This window comes from Dendropsophus ebraccatus, chromosome 9, assembly GCF_027789765.1.
Source record: "Dendropsophus ebraccatus isolate aDenEbr1 chromosome 9, aDenEbr1.pat, whole genome shotgun sequence".
Classification (NCBI taxonomy): domain Eukaryota; kingdom Metazoa; phylum Chordata; class Amphibia; order Anura; family Hylidae; genus Dendropsophus; species Dendropsophus ebraccatus.
The window spans coordinates 102,254,689-102,271,152 of record NC_091462.1 but is presented as its reverse complement, the minus strand read 5'-3'; the positions used below and the strand labels follow the sequence as shown (position 1 = coordinate 102,271,152).

The 16,464-nt window shown below is 47.0% G+C and overlaps 1 protein-coding gene across 2 annotated transcripts in view; it reads left to right on the top strand.

Moving 5' to 3' along the window:
- Nucleotides 1-3,374, top strand: part of SRL (sarcalumenin) — a 36,872-nt gene extending 33,498 nt beyond the window's left edge. For both annotated transcript variants that reach the window (XM_069984126.1, XM_069984125.1), the window contains one exon: nt 345-3,374. In XM_069984126.1, coding sequence (XP_069840227.1) covers nt 345-1,150 — 806 coding nt within the window. In that variant the 3' untranslated portion in view covers nt 1,151-3,374. The remainder of the gene's footprint in view (nt 1-344) is intronic.
- The last annotated feature ends 13,090 nt before the right edge of the window (nt 3,375-16,464 follow it).

Sequence of the window (16,464 nt, the reverse complement as noted above, 5' to 3'; positions counted from 1 at the left end):
ATACCGAACTGTTCAGGTGCAGTAGCATTCTCCAACTCAAAAACTCTGCATTTGACTCCCCGTGGCTACAGAAGTTTGATGCAGCCCTAGGGAGTCCTGGAAAACATGGAAACAGCCTATAGACTATGGCTGTATCCATGTTTTCCAGGACTCCCTAGGGCTGCACCCAACTTCTGTAGCCACCAGGAGTCGAATGCTGAGCATTCAGGTTTGGAGAGCGTTACTGAACCCGAACAGTTTGGCAACTCCACTCAGCACTAGCAATAGCAATTATCACATAGTCACATCAATTGTCTAACAAGGATATTATAGTATACTATTGTTTTTTCAATTTTCTTTCTCAGGTTATCCATTCAATGATGTATGCCAATGGTTTATTGATAGAGCTGATCTCATTTTTGTTGTATTTGACCCAACCAAACTGGATGTGGGTCTGGAATTGGAGATGCTGTTCAGACAGCTGAAGGGCCGTGAGTCTCAGATCCGTATCATCCTCAACAAGGCTGACAGCTTGGCCACTCAAGAACTTATGAGGGTATATGGTGCTCTCTTCTGGAGTCTGGCACCTCTCATCAATGTTACTGAGCCCCCAAGAGTCTATGTCAGCTCTTTCTGGCCAGAAGACTATCATCCAGAAACACACAAAGAGCTATTCCTTAAAGAAGAGATTTCCCTTCTAGAAGATCTTACTCAAGTCATCGAGAACAGACTTGAAAACAAGATAGCCTTCATTCGTCAGCATGCTATCAGAGTCCGTATCCATGCCTTGCTGGTTGACCGATACCTTCAGACCTACAAGGACAAGATGACATTCTTCAGTGATGGAGAACTTGTGTTCAAGGATATAGTAGAGGATCCTGATAAATTCTTCATTTTCAAGTCCATTTTGGCCAAGACCAACGTCAGCAAATTCGACCTTCCCAACCGTGAGGCCTACAAAGATTTCTTTGGAGTAAACCCCATTACAGGCTTCAAGCTTCTGTCCCAGCAGTGCTCCTACATGGGTGGCTGCCTCCTCGAGAAGATCGAGAAAGCCATAACACATGAGCTTCCAGATCTCCTAGGCACCATCAGTAAAAAGCCTATAGGTCTCAACTGTGATGTGACCGGTTGTGGAGATACACCAAAGAACCGTTATAAAAAACATTAACTCATCACCAGCCTCACCCCTTCTCATATTTAATAAAAAAGTAAAATAAAAAAACAGTGTATCAACGCCGTATAAAGGTCTTGCGATCTTTCGGTGATGGATGTAGCCTGCTTTTGAAACCTCTGCAAGCTATCCTACTTACAGTATGTTTTCAAGGTGTGTCACAGAGATGATACTCAAAACAATCCTTCTGTTCTAGAGGGACTGGTGGTTACTCTGGTGCTGAAGGAAGGGAAAATGTGTGAGACAGCTAATGGGGTCTTCCCATATAACATGATTACAAACAATTGAGATGATATTGCAGAGAACTGCTCTTCCACCCTTATTCTATGTCAAGGTTCCCCCCTTCTCCAGCTATAAGTTCATGGTCTTAGAGAAGAACCAAGAGACCTCATGAATGAGGTCTACAAGGAATTTCAGCTCACTGCAAACTCTCTGATCCATTGCGTGTAATGATAATTTGTCTTGTAATGTGGTGAGGTAGTAGCTGTATTATATTTTGTTTAGGTAGTTGAGGTACCCTAATAGTCTACACTCTTATTGGGTTGGACCATCGATCCATTGCATGTGATATTGGTGGTCATGCCAGGTGCTCCACCTCGTAACGGCTACCTAGCACTGTCATCACCTACCCATTGTTCAAAGTGGACATGACCATTGATGGAGAGGCTCAACATGTCTGTATTCTGTTATGTTTAATATTCACTATGGTTAGCTGTATCAAATCCTGTCCTTGCCCAGTCCTAAAAGCAGACAAGATGTAGGGATCATGACAAAGTGGTAGCCAATAATCTCCGAAAATATTGTATTACCTCAATCATGGCAACATCCGAAATGATGGCAAGTACTCATTTTGTATCGTCTTGAATAGTCTTTGGAATATTTGGAAGGTTTTAGTTTTACCATTGTATAGTATTTAATAGATGTTTTACTTTTATCAGTCTGGTTAAGCACCAGTCCGTATGATCTTTATCAAAATTCAATAAACATCATAACAACGTTGACTCTCTCCGATCTCCTCAGTAAGTCCAGTCTGTTACTGATACTTCCCTGAAAGGCCATGGAGTTTCTCCATAGGTGGTTGTCAGCCGCTGCTTCCAGTTATGTGTTGAGTCAAAAAAGTTACAGGTATTCCGATAATCTTCCAGTCCAGATGCACCAGGAGTCAGCTTTCTAGGAAAATGAACAAGTAAAGGTGAAGAATTCCAGTGCTGAATTCCAGGAGGCCCTACGCTAGACAGAGAACCAGAAAGAAAATGAATAAGTGTAGTAAAGAAGGACCTGTCTTCTACATAGATGAGAGGCAGCCATTCTTTGTACTGAACCTAATAAAAAAAATTGAGCCAGGAACTAAATGTTAGGTCTTTATAGGCAAGGGGTAACCTCGGAGAGGCTGGTGGGGTATATGTAATGGATGATGGGTGCTAGGTAGTGTTGAGCAGAGATGCCGAATTTTGCCAACCCCGAACAGTTTGTCATCTCCGCTCAACACCAGTGCTAGGTCATTTTGCCTTAGCCATGGTATGTAGATACAAGGCTATGGCCACAAAGTAAGTTTAGTGAGGGAACGTCTAGATACCACTCTATGGCTTCTATATGTAAGGATAACTACTGGTTAGCAGAAGGAAAGATCCTTCAACTGTAGTCAGTATGGTAGCTTTTAGTATACTACAATATATAGTTAACATATAGAAATCAGGGCATACCCCTACTATGATAGTACTACACATCTTTATGAAGTGTTCTGTATTGTGCAGGTTATGGCATCCATTTGACCTCCTGTTTAGGTGACCATCTTGAATCTAGTAGTCACAGCAGGTTCTATGTGCTACACAGACTTATTTTGGTCACTTCTCTTGAGTAAGTCAAACATGGAAGCCAAAAGGGAAATGTGCAGGAGTAAGAAAGGTTATCCACTATCTCTATAGTAATAGGAAGACTTGGGTGAGATGCTGTGCACCAAACATGATGATGATAACTTGGATATTACGTGATATTACGTGTCATCTAATAGCTTGCACTTCAGCTCCTGACAGGTTAACGGAAGGTGGATGTATATGTGCAGTTGGCTTAAACAGCAGGTGCCGTTTCCTTGGTCCAATTGATATAGTTGTTTCTTTTTATTTCCTTTTCTACCACAAACCCTTCTTTCATTCTGTTATTACCGTCCTCTGAACCGACTCTCCTCTTGACGTACAATAAAAATGTTTGTGCTTGTCAACAACAGGCTCACTGTGATCTCCTTCTCTTATCGGACAATGCTGGTTTTGTATCCCTGCAAAATACACTATGGGCACTTCTTGTTTCAAGGCAAACTATCGATCAAATTGAAGTGGAATGTTTCTAAAAGAGTACTTTGTAAGGCTCGCCAATAGATACGCAAAAAAAGTTAGAGATTCTGTAAAAAAAATAGGGGTTTAACAAGCAGGATTTGCGGTTTTCCTGTATATTCTCAGGGGTAGGTTTAAAGTGAACGTGATGTTCTCAGCTTGCAGCTGAATGGTCAGGAATAGAGGCTTCATGGTCACATTTACGTAAGCAGAGAGGTGTTCCGAGCTGTTCAATGGGTCATTCTTCTCCCTAGCTTGGGCCTTATGCACCGTGAGGGACACCACTTGGGAATTTACTCTCTTAGCTAAATCCAAATAACCAAGTCTCTGTTAAGAGACCTAGTTAATGGTCCAACCATCTCATGATATCTTTTCTGGACACTACTATGTCTATCATCTTATTCTTCCATTGACCATATCACTCACTATAAAAGAACCTTCTTAGGTTTCGAAACAAACCAGTCCAGGACATTTCCAGTGGACTTTCTTGGACTACACATCTACAGCCTTGCATGTATAGGAATATTAGGTAGGCATGGCATTAAGATATTAAAGGGGTATTCCCCCAAAAATTATTTTTGCATTAATACGTTGCTCACCCGTAGCGTTCCACCTTTCCAATATAAATTTATTACGGATTCTGCACAGTTTTGCTGTTATCTAGGTGCCCCCACCCCCACGGATTGCAGAGAATCATCAGCTCTCAGTCCACTCCGACATGCTCCCTGCTCCTGGCCCCGACCCTCCGAGACGGCATCACGTGTCCTCCTTCTCTTCAATGGGCCGGGTTAGCGCTTCTAACCCAGCACACTGAAGAGAGGGAGGGCACTGAGACAGTGACAGCTGCTGCTGCTGAGCACTGTTACTCTCTCTGACAGCAGATTGTACCCAGCCCCAAGCTCACTCCACTGTGTGCCCCCCCCATCCCACCCTCAGTAGAGGCCGTGGCGGCGTTCGCCCGCCGCTCACCCCGGTGCTCCTGTGCACCTGTAGCTTCACCCGCCCGCCGGCTCCTTTGTGTGATCTCCCGGTGGCCGCCCGCCCCCTGCTCACCGCTCACCCCGGAGCTCCTGCAGCGGCGGCGCCCGCCGCTCCTGTGCACCTGCGGCGCCTGTGCTCGCCCGCCCCCCCCCCCCCCCCCGCTCACCCCCAGGAGCTCCTGCGGCGGCGCCCGCCCGGTGCTCCTGTGCGTGATCTCCCGGTGGCAGCCCGCTCAGAGCTCACCCGGCCCCGCAGCCGCCACCCGCCCGGTGAGTGCGCCCCCCCCCCCAGCACGCTCGCGGTCCCCCCCCCAGTAGAGCGGCGGGCCACCCGACATCCGCACCCCCTTGCAACTTACCCAGCCCTCTCAGCTCTGCTACATTGCCCTCTTAGCTTAGTTGCTGCTAAAAAGGTCAAAACGAGGTCTCTTTGGTCTATTACAAGAAAAAATGTGGGTTCTACATCCAAGTTTACAAAACTAGAGCTGGTCCCATGTTCCATATTGTGTACATGGGTCTTATGATTGATAGAGACAAAACAGTTTAAGGGGTTTCACCAACTTGTCAACGTATGAGCAGAATTATGACTCCCACCAATCAACAAGTATGACCTTTGCCATACATGGCAGAGCACAGTGTTTTAGTGGAGTTGAATTGCTTATACTCAACCTAGGTTCCATTCAAACAGTAGCACTAAAGACGAGTCCAATTGTTTGGCATTTCAGTAACGGTAGCTGAAGAAGTTGGATACAGCCCTAAGGCTTCTTGGAAAACATGAATACAGCCATAAGCCACAGGCTGTATCCATGTTTTCCCAGACTCCCTAGGACTCCATCCAACTTCTTCGGCCACTGTTAATTAAATACCGCACAATCAGACTTGAGCATGCTGGCGTTGCAATCAACTCTACTCTAGACCTCTCCTCCAGAGGATCCCAGTGTCCAGGGGATCCCAGTGGGACTCTATACCAATGTTTATAGTGGTTCACTTGCCTCATACCATAATATGCCCTCATTTCTGAGTCAAAAGTGTTAAATAACTGCTCACCCACCTAATTTTCCAACAGAAAGGGAAGGTGGAAGCCCCCCTCGTCTTGTTTACTACTTAGTTTTTTGCTATTGTTTCAGAACATGAGAAGAGTTCCACTTACTTCCACCTATTGGGAAAAACACAAGCCCTTCTCTTTTTGGGGCAAATGCATAAGTTTCCGCTACTATATGTATTTGCCCTTGACCTTGGCCTCTAAAACTAGAGGTGGGAACCACCTGGTTCTCTATAGTTTGCGGGGTGTTTCCAATGACCCACCCATACTCCTTTATTGGCAAGAGGAGGAGACAGAACAGAGTACATCACTAGTCTGGCTCCTCGCACCTTCTCCTGTGGCTACAAATGTAATATAAAACATATTCTAATCAATAGGCCCCCTGGCAAGGTGTAGGGCTATACGGCATCCCTTTTATGACACTTTGCTGATGTGTAGCCGACATGGGACAGATGTGAACTTAGCCGGACATGAACTGGACAGCTTTGGAAGATGGACATGCAAAGATTTAGAAGTACTAGACAACTTAATCCACATACTGACTAAGGGTCCTATTAGACTAATCAATTTTTAACGATAAACGTTCGCAAAAAAGATTTTTTTATCGTTAACCTGAAATTTTTCACAATATTACACAGAACGATAGTCCTTAGATCGTTTACTCCATCTGATCCCGGCAAAAGAAGGAACGATGTGGAATTTCACTGAGTGATTAATGAACGAATGCGGAATAACAGCGAACGATTAACAATGATTTGAGGGTCAGATCTAAATCAACAATCCACGACGCACAAATGTTTTTTCCATTGTTGCCTGCAATTACACAGTACGATTATCGTTTAAATTCAAACTATATAACGATTTTCCGCACGATAATCGTCCTGTGTAATAGGGCCCTAACAAACCAAGGTTTTATATCAATGGCATTGCAATTGGGAACAGGCATAAGGGGGTGCAAGTCTTACACCTAGAGAATCACACACAAGCTCTGCCCTACATTCCAGGTTAGGATACATTTGTTATTAGGTTACCTATAAAGGGGTACTCCGGGCCGGGGGGGTATTTTGGAGGATCGCCAGGGAGGGGGTGGAAATTGAAGCCGGAGGTCACTTACCTCCCCCGTTCCAGTGCCGGTGCCCGGATTGCGCCGCCCGATACTCCCGTCCTGCGGCCGCTTCCTAGTCAGAGCTGCCACATGAGACGTGACGTCTTAAGACAGCTCTGCCATTCAGCGGCCGAGGCGGGACTCCGCTACGGCCGCTGATTTTTTTTCTACATGTATATGATAGTTACATATACTGTAGCTAGTGCTGCTTCTCCGCTGATGTCTATATAATTAGAGATGAGTGAACCGGGTTCGGGTTCGAGTCGATCCGAACCCGAACGTTCGGTATTTGATTAGCGGTGGCTGCTGAACTTGGATAAAGCTCTAAGGTTGTCTGGAAAAAATGGATACAGCCAATGACTATATCTATGTTTTCCACATAGCCTTAGGGCTTTATCCAACTTCAGTAGCCACCGCTAATCAAATGCCGAAATTTCGGGTTCGGATGGACTCCAGCATGCTCCAGGTTCGCTCATCTCTATATATAATACATGTTAGCATAAGAAGAGACATTACACTTGGAGAAGCGGCCTGTGTCAGTACAGCTGCAGAGTGTAGCAGAGTGAGAGGTGATTGATGGGTATCCCTGCTCTTTCCAGCAGCTACAGCACTATTGACAAGTGTAATGTCTAATCTAATACTAGCATGCAGTAGAATAGACAATATGTAGCTGTGTTGGTACCAAGGCTTAAGCAGTCCTGCTGTTCCTGACACAGCCATTGGTGGCAGCCATGTGACACCTTATTGCTGCTACTCAATGGAAAAAAAATGGGGAAAAAAGTAAACAAAATTCTATAACTTTATTAAAGATACATAATTTTTTTAATCCACTATTATTCACTCTGTACAGAATCATCCCTTTAGGGCCTTAAAATACAGAACCATGGTGATTTGTCAATTTTTTTTGCATCTAACATCATAAAAGGATCTTCTTCCTTAAACTTAAAGGGGTTACTCCAGCAAAAATATATATTTTTTTCAAATCAACTGGTTTCAAAAAGTTATTGTCAGGAACTTACCTTGTCCGGCTCCAGCGACGTCTCCTTCCAGCTCGGCTCCGGCGGTCGGCTCTGGAGCGCGCCGCTGCTCCGCCCGCCAGAGCCGAGTGACGTCACGGAGACCCGACGGCGTCCCTAGCAACCGGGGACGCCGTGGTGTCACGTGACCGTCAGCCGGCCGGCCGGCACGCAGCTGATGTGTGTTGCACTCGGGCTGAGTGACAGGTCGCCCGGCCGCTCAGCCTGCAGTGCACCAGCTGCAGTGAGACTGGACTCAGGAGGCCGGACCAATCAGCCTTTGGTCCGGGCTCCTGGTCCAGTATAAAGGTTCAGTATTGCCAGCAGGTTATCGCTGGCTATTAGTTCTTCTAGTCCCAGCTCCCCTGCTCCTTCCCAGCGTTCCCTGTCCTAATTCCCTTCTGCTTGTTTTTTCGTGTTCTTGACCCTCCGCCTGACCTGTGACTATTCTTTGCTTGCCGATTCTGTACTGCGTTGTCCGTGTGGTCTGACCTGGCTTTGTTCACTACTCTTTATTGTGTTTTGTCCGTCAGTCGTGTTTTGTGTCCCACGTATTCAGTACAGGGAACGTCTTCGTGGTTGTCCGCGACCGCCTAGGGTCGACTGAGGCAATTAGGCAGGGACAGTGGGTGGGGTCAGATCAGGGCCCACTGTCTGGTCGTGTTTGTCTTTGCTGACAGAATAGCTAGCCCCAATACTGCCAATTGCCCCATGGACGACAGGACCGCCATGTCCAATATCGTGGACCAAATGCAGCAACTAAACACCATGGTCCAGGAACTTGCTATAAGAGTCCAGGATCAGGAGACGGCATCACGACAGCTCACTGTAACCTCCCCATTACCTCCCGAACCACCCGTCCAGCTCCCTGACAAGTTTTCAAGGGAACCGTAGTAAATTCCGTACTTTTCGGGAGGGGTGCAAGTTGTTTTTTAGGTTACGGCCACGCTCCTCAGGAGATGAGACGCAGAGAGTGGGCATTATCATGTCCCTCCTCCAAGGACCCCCGCAAGAATGGGCTTTTTCTCTACCACCTGACTCTCCTAACCTAAGGACCACCGACCAGTTCTTTTGTTCACTGGGATTGCTGTATGATGACCCGGACTGTGCAACCAATGCCGAACGTCAGCTAACTGGGTTAAGACAGGGTCGCCGTCCAGTGGAAGAGTACTGCTCTGAGTTCAGGCAGTGGAGCTGTCTCTCCACGTGGAACGACCCTGCCCTCCGATTTCAGTTTCGGGAGGGTCTTAGTGACCGACTGAAGGATATGCTAGTAGCTTACCCCACTCCCGACTCGCTCGAAGAGAGCATGACACTAGCGATCAGAGTTGACCGTAGATTAAGGGATCGACAAAGGGAGAAGGGTACTCCTGACCATCACAAAACCCCTATCTCTCCTGTTCCGTTCTCCAAACCTCCCTTTCCTGTCTCACCCACTTTCGAGGAGCCGATGCAGGTAGACTCCACCGATGCCAAGGCCCGACGAGCCCATCGCCTGCAGAATAAGCTGTGCTTTTACTGTGGGAAGACAGGACACCAGGTTCGGCAGTGTCCCAACAAGCCGAGGTCTCCGACGGAAAACTTCAACGCCTGAGAGATTATCGAGGGGGTCTCTCAGGCGCTCAGGTATCCTTCAAAAATAAGCTGTTGTTGCCCATTTCTTTGGTGTTGGGAGATAAAAGTATTAGTGGGTATGCCCAGATCGATTCTGGATCCTCAGCAAATTTCATTAACCCCATGTTTTTTTCAGGCTTAGAGGTATGCCCCTTGCTGCTCCAGCGTCCAGTTAATGTCACTGGAGCAGACTCTGCTCCCTTTGCCCAGGGTGATGTACGGTATAGGACCCCCTCCATGGAGGTTAAAGTAGGGTCTGTCCATGTTGAAAATCTGGATTTTCTTGTTATGCATAATCTATCGTCTGATGTTATCCTGGGGTTACCCTGGCTGGATGCTCATAACCCAGTCTTCGATTGGTCCAATAGGGAACTTGTGCGGTGGGGGCCTGGGTGTGCATCGCATTGTATCGCTGTTTCCCTTGCAGGGTGTTCCCCGGCGGAGGGAGAGATTCCCGAATTCTTGTTGGATTATTCCGATGTATTTGATGAAAAAGCAGTGGACGGGTTGCCACCCCATAGGCGGTATGATTGCGCCATTGATTTAGTTCCCGGTGCCAGATACCCCCGAGGTCGAATATTTAATTTGTCCTGCCCTGAAAGAGAAGCCATGCGAGAATACATTAAGGACAGTTTACGCAAAGGTCACATACGGCCTTCCTCTTCTCCCATGGGTGCAGGCTTCTTTTTTGTAGGCAAAAAGGATGGGGGTCTCCGGCCTTGTATCGATTACCGGGAACTAAACAAAATCACTGTTAAAAACCAACACCCCCTACCGTTAATTCCAGACTTGTTTAATCAAATTGTGGGCGCTAAATGGTTTTCCAAGGTTGACTTACGGGGGGCTTATAATTTAATCAGAGTCAGGGAAGGTGACGAGTGGAAGACCGCCTTCAATACCCCAGAAGGCCACTTCGAATACCTCGTTATGCCTTTTGGGTTATGCAATGCCCCGGCGGTCTTCCAACACTTTGTTAATGATATCTTCCATGAGCACCTTGGACGTTTTCTTGTTGTCTACCTTGATGACATTTTGATCTTCTCCTCAGATTGGTCTTCCCACGTAAAGCAGGTCCGCACGGTAATGGAGCTTCTGAGACAAAATAATCTTTACGCCAAGGTGTCAAAGTGCCAATTCGGTATCCAGGAGGTCTCGTTTTTGGGCTATAACATCACCCCCAATTCTTTTGGTATGGACCCCCTTAAAGTAGCGGCTATTGTCAAATGGGAACGACCTAATAACCTGAAAGCCTTACAAAGGTTTTTAGGTTTCGCTAATTATTACCGGAAGTTTATTAAGGGGTTCTCAGTTATAGCTAAACCCCTCACAGATCTTACCAAGAAAGGGGCGGATCTGGTACACTGGTCCACAGAGGCAATCCGGGCATTTGACATCCTTCGGCAATGTTTTTCAGAAGCTCCAGTACTGGCCCAGCCCGACTTCGAGCGCCCTTTTATTGTTGAGGTGGACGCATCCGAGGTGGGTGTGGGAGCGGTTTTATCCCAGGGAACTGACACTCTTACTCATCTTCGGCCAGTTGCGTACTTCTCGAGGAAGTTCTCCCAAGCAGAGCGCAACTACGATATTGGGAATAGGGAACTACTGGCTATCAAGATGGCATTTGATGAGTGGAGGCATTTCTTGGAAGGTGCTAAACATAGAGTCACAGTGTTGACGGATCATAAGAATCTCATTTATCTTGATACTGCCAAACGGCTCTCTCCACGTCAGGCCCGATGGGCCCTATTTTTTACTAGATTTGACTTTGAGATCACATATCGACCTGGCTCTCGTAATGTCAAGGCTGATGCCCTCTCTCGCAGTTTTGATTCCGGGAACATTCCGGAGAAACAGGTCGATACGATCTTAAAACCAGGGGTTGTGGTATCTATCCTACAACCGGACTTGGTTACCCTTGTTGCTGAATCTCAGGATTTAGCCCCCCATAACACTCCTGATTCCCTCCTATTTGTGCCACCGAACCTTCGCCTCCGGGTCCTGGAGGAAATCCATAGTTCCGTTTTGGCAGGACATCCAGGGATAGCAGGCACTAAATACTTGCTCTCGCGCCATTTCTGGTGGCCAACTTGGGCCCGAGATGTTAAATCATTTGTTGAAGCATGTGAGGTCTGTGCTAGGTCCGTAGGCCACCGGAGGGATTGTTACATCCCCTTCCGATCCCTACGAGACCTTGGACACATATATCGATGGACTTTATTACCGACTTACCAGTATCTAGGGGTAAGACTGTCATTTGGGTAGTGGTGGATCGATTTTCCAAAATGTGTCACCTTATTCCACTGCGTAAACTCCCTAGTGCTCGTTTATTGGCCACGTTATTTATCGGTCATGTTCTGCGGTTACATGGTGTCCCGGAGAACATTGTTTCCGATAGAGGTGTCCAGTTTGTGGCCAAATTCTGGAGGGAGTTCTGTGGGAAGCTGGGAATCTCTTTGTCCTTCTCGTCGGCTTTCCATCCCCAGACGAATGGACAAACTGAGAGAATCAACCAGTCGTTGAAAAATTTCTGAGATGTTTCGTAGCTGATACGCAGGATAAATGGCGAGATTTCATTCCTCTAGCTGAATTTGCTATCAACAACCATGAACAACGTTCTACTAATATGTCACCTTTTTTTTGTAACTATGGTTTCAATCCCAGGTATTCGTCCGTTCACTCTGCAGAGTCTGTCAATCCCTCAGCTGAGACAATCTTTTCTAAACTGTGCACAGTTTGGGCCCAAGCTCATTCGAGCTTGGTTAAAGCCCAAGAGTCCTACCAAAAATTCGCTAACAAAAGACGCATATCTGGCCATCTATATGCAGTGGGTGATAAGGTCTGGCTCTCTACTCGAAATCTCAAATTAAGGGTACAATCGGGAAAACTGGCGCCCAAATACATTGGGCCGTATACTATAGTAGAAATCATTAATCCGGTTACTTTCAGACTTAAACTACCTGCATCTTTTAGAATTCATTCTGTGTTTCACAAAGCTCTGTTAAAGAAATATGTGCCGCCAGTGTTTCCATCACTTCCTCCTGCCCCCCTGGTCGTTCAGGGTGAATTGGAGTATGAGGTGGAGAAAATTCTGGATTCCCGTTGGGTACAGGGATCTTTACAGTATTTGGTCCACTGGAGGGGCTATGGACCAGAGGAGCGTACATGGGTGGCACTTAGGAACGTGCACGCTCCTCGACTGATCCGACGATACCATACTCATAACCCGTCTAAGCCCGGTCCAGTGGATAAGGGTCCTGAGGCCCCTCATAAGAGGGGGGGTAGTGTCAGGAACTTACCTTGTCCGGCTCCAGCGACGTCTCCTTCCAGCTCGGCTCCGGCGGTCGGCTCGGGAGCGCGCCGCTGCTCCGCCCGCCGGAGCCGAGTGACGTCACGGAGACCCGACGACGTCCCTAGCAACCGGGGACGCCGTGGTGTCACGTGACCGTCAGCCGGCCGGCCGGCACGCAGCTGATGTGTGTTGCACTCGGGCTGAGTGACAGGTCGCCCGGCCGCTCAGCCTGCAGTGCACCAGCTGCAGTGAGACTGGACTCAGGAGGCCGGACCAATCAGCCTTTGGTCCGGGCTCCTGGTCCAGTATAAAGGTTCAGTATTGCCAGCAGGTTATCGCTGGCTATTAGTTCTTCTAGTCCCAGCTCCCCTGCTCCTTCCCAGCGTTCCCTGTCCTAATTCCCTTCTGCTTGTTTTTTCGTGTTCTTGACCCTCCGCCTGACCTGTGACTATTCTTTGCTTGCCGATTCTGTACTGCGTTGTCCGTGTGGTCTGACCTGGCTTTGTTCACTACTCTTTATTGTGTTTTGTCCGTCAGTCGTGTTTTGTGTCCCACGTATTCAGTATAGGGAACGTCTTCGTGGTTGTCCGCGACCGCCTAGGGTCGACTGAGGCAATTAGGCAGGGACAGTGGGTGGGGTCAGATCAGGGCCCACTGTCTGGTCGTGTTTGTCTTTGCTGACAGTTATATGGTTTTATAATAAATATCAATATATATATATACTAGAAAATGTACCCGGCGCTGCCCGGGTATAAAGTGTCAGTGTGTTAATTAGATTTGTTCTAAGGTGCCCAGGAGGCCAAGCTAAAGGTATTGTTTCATCTGAGTTAATCAGTGGAATTAGTGTATACCTGTAGTGCATAGTTGGAGGGGTTCTGTATACCCACAATGTATAGTTTTTAGGGGTCTCGCATATCTGTAGTGCATAGTTGGGGGGCTGTATACCTATAGTGTATAGTTGGGGGGGTCCTGTATACCTGTAATGTGTAGTTGGGGGGGCTGTATACCTGTAGTGTATAGTTGAGGGAGGTCCTGTATACCTGCAGTGTACAGTTGGTGAAGGTCCTGTATACCTGTACTGTATAGTTCGGGGGTCCTGTATACCTGTAGTATATAGTTGGTGCTGTATACCTGTAATGTATAGTTGGTGGAGGTCTTGTATACCTGTAGTTTATAGTTTGAGGGTCCTGCATACCTGTAGTGTATAATTGGTGGAGGTCTTGTATACCTGTAGTATATAGTTCGGGCGTCCTGTATACCTGTAGTAAATAGTTTGAGGGTCCTGTATAACTATAGTATAGAGTTGGTGTAGGTCCTGTATACCTGTAGTGTATAGTTTGGGGTCTTATATACCTGTAGTATATAGCTGGTGGAGTTCCTGTATACCTGTAGTATATTTGGGGTCCTGTATACTTGTAGTATAGAGTTGGTGAAGGTGCTGTATACCTGTATTATAGAGTTGGTGTAGGTCCTGTATACCTGTAGTGTATAGTTTTGAGGTCCTGTATACCTGTAGTGTATAGTTTGGGGTCCTATATACCTGTAGTATATAGTTGGTGGAGTTCCTGTATACCTGTATTGTATAGTTTTGGGGTCCTGTATACCTGTAGTGTATAGTTTGGGGTCCTGTATACCTGTAGTATATAGTTGGTGGAGGTCCTGTATACCTGAAGTATATAGTTGGTGGAGGTCCTGTATACCTGTAGTATATAGTTTTGGGGTCCTGTATACCTGTAGTGTAAAGTTTGGGGTCCTGTATACCTGTAGTATATAGTTTTGTGGAGGTCCCGTGCACCTGTAGTGTATAGTTTTGGGGTCCTGTATACCTGTAGTGTCCTGTATACCTGCAGGGTTGTATTTACCCGTATGGCAGTGTTATTGAGTCACAGTGTGTCGGTTTTGGTCATGTCTGGTATGGCGGTGTTATCCAGTCACAGTATGGCGGTACTGATCAGGTCTGGTGTGGCGGTGTTATCCAGTCACGGTATGGTGGTATTGGTCAGGTCTGGTATAGCGGTGTTATCCAGTCACAGTATGGCAGTATTGGTCAGGTCTGATATGATGGTGTTATCCAGTCACAGTATGGCGGTATTGGTCAGGTCTGGGGTGGCGGTGTTACCCAGTCAGTTTGCCGGTATTGGTCAGGTCTGGTATGGCAGTGTTATCCAGTCACAGTATGGCGGTTTTGGTCAGGTCTGGTATGACAGTGTAATTCAGCACAGTATGGCGGTATTGGTCAGGTCTGGTATGGCAGTGTTATCCAGTCACAGTATGGCGGTATTGGTCAGGTCTGGTATGACAGTGTTATCCAGCACAGTATAGCGGTATTGGTCAGGTCTGGTGTGGCGGTGTTATCCATTCACGGTATGGCGGTATTGGTCAGGGCTTATACGACAGTGTTATCCAGTCACAGTATGGCGGTATTGGTCAGGTCTGGTATGACAGTGTTATCCAGTCACATTATGGCGGTATTGGTCAGGTCTGGAGTGGCAGTGTTATCCAGTCACAGTATGGCGGTATTGGTCAGGTCTGGAGGTGTTATCCAGACACAGTATGGCGGTATTGGTCAGGTCTGGTGTGGCAGTGTTACCCAGTCACAGTTTGGTATACCTGTTGTGCCCTGTGTATACATGTACTGTATGGATGGAGTAGGGGGCCCTGTATATACATGTACTGTATAGATGGAGTAGGGGGCCCTGTATACATGTACTGTATAGTTGGAGTAGGGGGTCTACCAGTTATTTCTGTGGATGTTGTGAGGCAGCTTCCCTAGCAACCATTGCTCCCTGTGAAAATGAAAGCAGTAATCCTATTGGTTGCTAAGGCTCCAACTGCCGTGTCTGCTGCAGCTAATTATATCACCTGTGTTTGCAGTGAGATTTTCCCATTCATCTCTATGGGGTGCTCTTTCCCCTCCCGCTCCCCTCCTGTACATCTGGCGGGGACGGGACCTTCGCAATAACCTTCCCGGGCACCCAATGTATCTGTGTGCCAAATTTGGGGTCAAACGGTTCAGGCGTTTGAAAGTCTATAAAGGACAGACAGACAGACAGAAGGACAGACAGACAGACAGACTTTGATTTTTATGATATAGATATATATATACATATATATATATATATATATATGTATAAATCTCATGTCTTTCAGTACTTATCAGCTGCTGTATGTCATGCAGTAAGTGGTATATTCTTTCTAGCCTGACACAGTGCTCTCTGCTGCCACCTCTGTCCATGTCAGGAACTGTCCAGAGCAGGAGAGGGTTTCTATGGGGATTTGCTACAGCTCTGGACAGTTCCTGACATGGACAGAGGTGGCAGCAGAGAGCACTGTGTCAGATTGGAAAGAATACACCCCTTACTGCGGGGCATACAGCAGCTGATAAGTATAGGAAGGCTTGAGATATTTAAATACAAATCCATATAGTCATAGGATCACCATATTGCATGTCTTCCTACTGAAATGATGCATTTTGCTATCGATACCTATTGCCCCCATGTATCCATACAATCTGGGATGGGATTGCGCCTGACCCCCCCCCCATCTAATAATAAGACATGTGTCCGCACCATATACCATACAGCTGTTACCAGGCTCCTCCTCTGTAAATAAACCTTTTCTGCTTCAAAGGTCTAAAATAAGAATCCTTGCAGGAGGCAGCTTCCGTCTGGGCAACAGATGGCGGGGGAGACAGAAGGAATATATGGAGGCCACGTCTAAGATTCTGCACTAATTCTTATCTGCTCTGTAATAAGAGGAATTCAGGAATCCAGGCCGTGAGCACTAAGGTCATACAGTGGTAGATGGAGAGCCCGGAATATTCTTCTGTGAGACACCAGACGTCTTACGTGATGGAGAAGGCCTCTGTATCACTATGGATAATGCAGAGAATCGTCTCTTCCGGCCGATATGGAAAGCTCTGTCAATTGCCATGAATG